Source organism: Orycteropus afer, unplaced genomic scaffold, assembly GCF_000298275.1.
Source record: "Orycteropus afer afer isolate SDZICR_OR568_19922 unplaced genomic scaffold, OryAfe1.0 scaffold00191, whole genome shotgun sequence".
NCBI classification, from domain to species: Eukaryota; Metazoa; Chordata; class Mammalia; order Tubulidentata; family Orycteropodidae; genus Orycteropus; species Orycteropus afer.
The window spans coordinates 1,855,622-1,862,579 of NW_006921778.1; the positions used below are offsets into that span (position 1 = coordinate 1,855,622).

The window sequence follows — 6,958 nt, forward strand, 5'->3', positions numbered from 1 at the left end:
ACGGCACATAACAACAACAACAACAACTATATATATATATATATATATATATAAACTTTCTTTAGCTTAATAAGACCCTTTGCTCTTCCTGTCTTTACTCATGGTGCCTTGGTTTTTTGCATAGTTGTGACCAATGTGTATATTCAATTTTGAGTTCATTTGTTTCTAATTTTAATATTACTGTCATAGTGTTCCAGTGTATTGACATGGAAACTTTTAGATTCATATTGTTGATAAATTAGGGAACAACTCATTGTTATTCCTACTAGCATTGAATAATTTTTCTGTTTTTCAATCTGTGGGTCTTGACCAACATTTAAAAAAAAAAATTAGTATTGAAAATAGCAGAATTGTTTCATGAAATGCCTGTTTTAGTTTATGTGTGGATATGTGTATTTACTGAATCATGATATAAAATGTATGTTTACTGAGGGTTGTGGTCAAAAATATTTTTTAAAATTCCCTGGATTAAGTAATAATGAGTCACATCACATTTTGAGGGTTTTATGCCACATTCTAAAGAGGATGTTTAATTTCCCAGTCATGCTCTGTGAGTTGCTTCCTTAGGGTGATGCAAACTTGCAGCAGTAGTAGGTAAAACAGTTTAGTCATAGACTGCTTTGCTCCAAAAAACTAATAATTACGTGAAATATAACTATGTAGCCCCTCTGCCCAGCAATGAATATAGATAAAATATTTTTAAAAATAATATTAGTAATCAAAAAAGCCCATTAAGCATATATAAATAAATTGTACTATATGCCAAATATATCATACCAAATAAAACACAGGAGTAAAATTTTTAAATATGAAGAATGTACAGTGTTAGTACTTTGGTTAATATGTTTGCTTATACTTTTCCTTTGGCTATTTTTTTATCTGAGGAAAGCTAAACTTAGTTCCATTATTAAACCCCATACTTTACAATCAGTTTTCAAATTCATTTTATAAGATTCTTTTGTTTAAAGTGAAAAACTGTTTTCCAGTTTTGAAATTCAAAGCTGTATTCACGTCATTATTTCATCTCCTTTACTCCCTTACTTTGTTAGCAATCATCTCATTCACCTATAACTTTGCCCACTCTGATTCGTTTCTTATGATACACACCACACACACACACACACACACACAGAGTTGTGTTATTTATTTCCAGCTGTTTCTGGTTAACTCAAGGGCTTTCTTAGTGAATGACTTAGCATGATTCAGCAGCCCAACTTTGTCTCTGGGGAGCCAATTTTACTTTTTTTTGTGTTGTTGTTAGTTGCCATGGCATTGATTCAGGTTATTCAATGTATTTCTACAAGAAGACAGATTTCTTCCAGTTTACTGTTTCAGTGCAGCTAAGTGATGATAAATATCCAGACATGTTAGAGTAAAGTAGACTGGAGTTGGAATACCAGCACTGGAAGAAATTCTGTGGTTCAGAGGTAAAAGAAGATTGTTTTACATTTATTTCCATCTGTTTGTATAGAGTGAATTTTGTTAATCAATTTTGGTATGGAAGAAAAATCATGTTATTAACTGATGAGAGGAGGGAAGACCATAGCCTGAGGATCACATAATGACAGTCTGAACTAACTGGATACCATGATGTTTGTTATCACCTGTTTTGTTGTGAAGTATTTCTGCAGTGTCTGACCTATGCTCCAGAAGTTCCTGTATGGGAAATTCCTCATCATGAGGAAAGTTTCCACAATTGAGAAGCAGAAAAAGGTTATGTTCTTTGTAGTTATTTCAATGGTGATAGGTCTCTATGTCAGTCTATAAAAGTTTTTTTTCCACCCACCCAATATACCTCAATTTTTAAAAGTACATATAGACCTAGTTACCATGAGAGAATTCTTCCTGGCATATGCCTGGAGGCAGGACTCCACTTGAGAGTAGGGATCACTGCTGGTATCTCCTGGGGCCAGGGTGGAGCCTCTAGCAGGGTAGAGATCCAGGGGTAGTGACAGCTGGTTCTGGTTTCTCTTTGTGACTGGAAGACTAGATATGTGTTGCTTAATGTCCATGATATGTTGTGAAATTGGACATTACATAATTAGGACATATGTGTGAACACCATATTAAAACCTTATGGGATCCTGCTTCCAGTGTCCTCATTGTAGTTGCTGCCATTGGAGCTGCTAGCAGAAACCAGAGGAATGGGGGTGATGTCAGCAGCAACAGTGGCTGAGTGTGAGTGAGAGGAAGCTAGTGAAGAGGGAGCAGAACGTGCCCAGCCCTGCCCACTGTTCCATTTGCCTGAGCAGCAGGAGCAGCCCCCACCGCATTGCCTGCCTGCTGGACAAAGTGTCAGAGCCTATACCCAAAGCCATGTCCTCTGCCTCAGCTGCTTGTATCCCACTTGTGGTCCAGAACTGCAAGAGTTTGGGGTTGGGGGTCTTTAAAACCTTTGTTGTTGTTGTTATGTGCCATCGAGTTGGACCCAACTCATACTGACCCCTCCTTGGGTTTCCGAAGTGGTATCACTACGGAAGTAGATTGCCCAACCTTCCTTCCAAGGAGTGGCTTCAGGGGGAAGTAATAAACAAAAGCAGAACTGTTTATCATCCACCCACCCTTTAAAAAAACAACAACCTTATGGGAACACAGACATACATGCAGTTGGACATTATCTGAACTGACATTAAGTGATGCATACTAGTAGCACACCTTGGAAGGAAGGTTGGGCAATCTACTTCTGTAGTGATACCACCTCAGAAACCCAAGGAGGGGTCACTCTGATTCGGGTCCCACTCAAAGGCACATAACAACAATAACAACAACTAGTAGTTTGAATGGCTCTTGCTGATAGCTTCACAATGCTTTGTCTCTATGCTGCACTCTTGCATCTGGTGACATGGTGCATACATTTGCCTGAATTGGTATTGAGGGACAAGTTCTGAAAGTATACCAAAACCTGGGGTGCTGTACAACTCATAGCAACTCTATAACACAGAATAAAAGTGGCCCATAGATTCCAAGACTAATCTTTATGGAAGTAGACTGCCTTATCTTTTTCTCATGGAGTGGCTAGTGTGTTTGAACTACCAAGATTTTTGTCATTAGCCAAGCGCTTAGCCACTATACCACCAGGCCTCTTTTGTGAAAATATAATGTTTGAAAATGTCTCATTGAGATTTTGTCAAATTACATACTTTCTTTTGTATTGTGTTTCAGAATTAAAGCCATAGAGAGTCCCAATAAAGAAGATGATACTCAGTGGCTGACCTACTGGGTAGTGTATGGTGTTTTCAGCATTGCCGAATTCTTCTCTGATATCTTTCTGTCATGGTTCCCCTTCTACTACATGCTGAAGGTATGCTGACTTCTGAACTGCTTTATTTCCTTCCAAATATAAATTTACTTTACTCCCTCCACTCAGATAAATTCCAACACAGGTCCTGAGTACAAGGAAGAGGAATAAATGCTTTGATCTGGTACATCTGTGGCTCTGCCTCAGATTATAAACAAGAAAACAGGATTTGACATGGCTAACTTCCTTTGGGGAGCTCTGGTGGCATAGTGCCTAAGGCATTTGACTGCTAACCAGATTCAAATGTGTTCAAAATGTGTTTGATAATAATGTTGTAATAATACTGTTGTATGCCACTGAATCAATTCCGACTCATAACAACCATACAGGACAGAGAAGAACTTCCCAGTACGGTTTCAAGGCTATAATCTTTACAGAAGCAGACTGCTACATCTTTCGCAGAGTGGCTGGTAAGTTCAAACTGCCAAACTTTTGGTTTAGCAGCCAAGTGCTTAATCACTGCACCACCAGAGCTCCTTTTGATAATAGTAAGGAATGGAAATCCTGTGCTCTAGCACAAGCATTGCTGTTCATTTGTTAACATCCTGTCTTCATGCAGTGTTGTCTACATTCGATGCAGTAGCATTCCAAATTTTGGCAGCCATTGATTATTCACAGTAGTCAGCAGGAGTCATTGTTTCTGGAAGAAGAAATACATATTTCTTACATAGTTTTACAGAAAAAAGATGTGACATAGGCTCTCTGAGGAATTTATTTTAATGATTTTGGCAGGTGCAGTAGTCAAGGGTCAGCCTTGCCAAACTTTGTGTCTGGCAGAGGATTAGCCTTAATTACCAACATGTGGGGAAAGAGAACAGGAAGTGGAAAGAAACTTTTCATAATGGGACCTCTGTCAACTCCTAACTTGCACCAGAGGTGAATGAGGATGAAAAGTCCTGGTTCAAACCCACCAGTCACTCCTCAGAAAGAAGACTGGGCAATCTACTTCCATAGAGATACTGCCTCAGAAACCCAAGGAGGGATCACTATGAGTTGGGACCAACTCCACAGCAGTGTTTTTTTGTTTTGTTTTGTTTTCAATAGATGGAGTGGTACTTCTGTCCCTAAATGGAACAAGGTGTCTTCAGTTGATTCCTCAATTATCATGGAAGAAGCCCTGCTTTCATTTAGTTGCATATGATACAAATAATGCCTGAGGGTCAAAGAGCCAAACTTTCAAGCTGGACAAGCTCAGTGGGGTGATGTGTCCAGCCCCTGTAAATTCTGGGTTCTCTTCTATCCCTTCTTTTTATTATTTGTTTTTTATAAAAGTTACATATGACATAGATTAAAGACTCAAATATAACCAAAAATCAAACTCACTGCCATTGAGTCAGATCCAACTCATAGCGACCCCTCCTTGGGTTTCTGAGGCAATATCTCTATGGAAGTACATTGGCCAATCTTCCTTCCTAGGAGTGGCTGGTGGGTTTGAACCACCAGACTTCTGGTTAGCAGTCAAAAAGACTAAAATAGTTTTGTAAAATTTTGAAAAGGAAAGAGCAATCTGCTCCCCTGCCACACTTACACCCCCTATCCCTCACCTCCATTTTTTTAAAAAATAATACTTTATTGAGTTTTTGGTGAACATTTTACACCGCAACTTAGGTTCCCATTTGACAATTTCCACACAAATTGTTTTGTAACATTAGTTAACATTTATCACATTGTGTCAGTATTCTCTTTAATTGTGTTCAATTTGTTTCCTTTCCAGTACTCTAGTTATCCTGCCCCCTTATCTTCTCATCTTTGCTGTTGAGTAACTGTTGACCTTTTCATCTCCTACTGACAGTTTTTAAGTGGGGCAAAGATCTTATAGGTAATATCCTTTATTTTGTGTGCCTCTTGGCTATTTTGCTATAAGGTGATCTCAGGAGATAGGCTTGGTTCTGAGTTTAAAGTGTGTCTCAGGGCAATAGTTTTGGGGAGTCCTCTGTTCTTTACTGTTCCATTTTGTCTGTTTTTTTTTTTCTTTCTTTCTTTTAAATTAAATTATATTTTGAATTCTGCTTTCTATTTTTCTTCCATTCTATCTGGGACCAACTATTGTGACCCCAGTGAAAATGGTCAGTTTAGCCTCCTTTAAAGCAACCACTCACTTTACTTAAGGAGCTCTGGTGGTGCAATAGGTAAGGTGTTTGGCTGCTAACCAGAAGGTTGGTAGTTCAAACCCACCAGCTGCTCTGTGGGAGAAAGATGAGGCAATCTACTTCCGTAAAGATTTACAGCCTTGGAAACCCTATGGAGGTTGCTGTTGAGTCCAAATCTACCTGATGGTGGTGGGTTTTGGGTTTATCACTTCCAAAGGGGCAGGGAGGCTGCATCTTCTGACCTCTAACCCCACAAAAGGAACACAGAATCACCACCAATAGCCCAAGGCCTATTCCTGTGAGGCCAAACATGCTGCCTCCCTCCAGCCCTTTCATCAACCCTGACACCAACCATTCCTCCTGCAGCACCCACCACCTTTCTGCTGAGTTCAATAATTTGCTGCAGTGGCCACACAGAACTCACAGATTATGGGTTGTATTAAGGAAACACCAGGCTACAATTCAAATTCAGGGACAACGCTCAGTCTCTCTCACTCTGCCGTCTCTCAGCCAACAGTCTCTCCCAGTCTCTCTCCCAGCAGTGCGTGTCTCTCAATATATCTCTCTCAGCAATGTGTGTCTCTCTGTGTCTCCTTCTCAGCAGCGTGTGTCTCTCAGGAGCACGTTTCTCTCAGCAGCATATCTTTCTCAGCCAGCAGTCAGAGAGACTCTTTCTGTCTCTAGGAGGGCTCCTTTTGAGCTTGGCAGAGTGGCCAAACTAACCAATTATAACATCAGAATTCTAAGCACCTGAGAGAGTGTGAACTTCCCAGAACATTGCTTTGTAGCACTCTCAACAGAAATACCCCAGGACAATCAGGAGCTCCTCAGTTGCTCACAAATTCACCTCGGAGTTTACAAAGACTTATGACTAGAAAACCCATACCAGGTAATTTGCTACACCATAATCACTTTATTTATGGGAGATTATTTTGTCATTTACCTCTGTCTCTATCTAATATGCTTTTTAGCCACCTTTTTATTTTTCTATTCCATGGATTAGCTCTTGAGTTAAACTGGAAGATAAGGATATCACTCTCTTTCCTCATCTCTGCCACACACATGTAGTCTTCTCATATCTTTATCCTCCTAATGCATCTATATCATAATTTTAGTTTGAAAAATATTTATTACTCATATTATTCACTGCTCAATACTGTTCACAGTTGGGCTATATAGTGTACCTGTAGTATTCTTGCCGTTTGTTTATTTCCCCTGGAACTAATCATTGTTTTTATATATTTAGGCCTATTCTTAGCATCCTTATTATTTCAGTTTGTCTTACCTTTTCTATATTTCTATTTACCTTCTGTTTAAAATTTATATCTAAAGAAATGTAGGAAACTCTTCTCATTCTCTGGTGTCCTTCACTCCAACTACCATTATGTTTATACTAAGTTTTAATTCTGGGTAATTATGGATATATTTTTCATTTTCATTGGCCTTAGTTTTTTTTTTTTTTTTTTTTTTTTTTTTTTATAGTCCTACTTCGAGTTGGAGTTACTCAATCTGATGTGGGTTTGGTCAGTATTGTTCCTAGGTTATATTATATCTATTCTGCAATATATAG

The 6,958-nt window shown here is 38.8% G+C and overlaps 1 protein-coding gene across 1 annotated transcript in view; it reads left to right on the forward strand.

The window, feature by feature from the left end:
• The window catches only part of REEP5 (receptor accessory protein 5), a 48,418-nt gene that overhangs the window by 25,981 nt on the left and 15,479 nt on the right, over window positions 1-6,958 (forward strand). Inside the window, exon 3 of the mRNA XM_042781875.1 lies at window positions 3,163-3,301. Coding sequence (XP_042637809.1) covers window positions 3,163-3,301 — 139 coding nt within the window. The remainder of the gene's footprint in view (window positions 1-3,162; window positions 3,302-6,958) is intronic.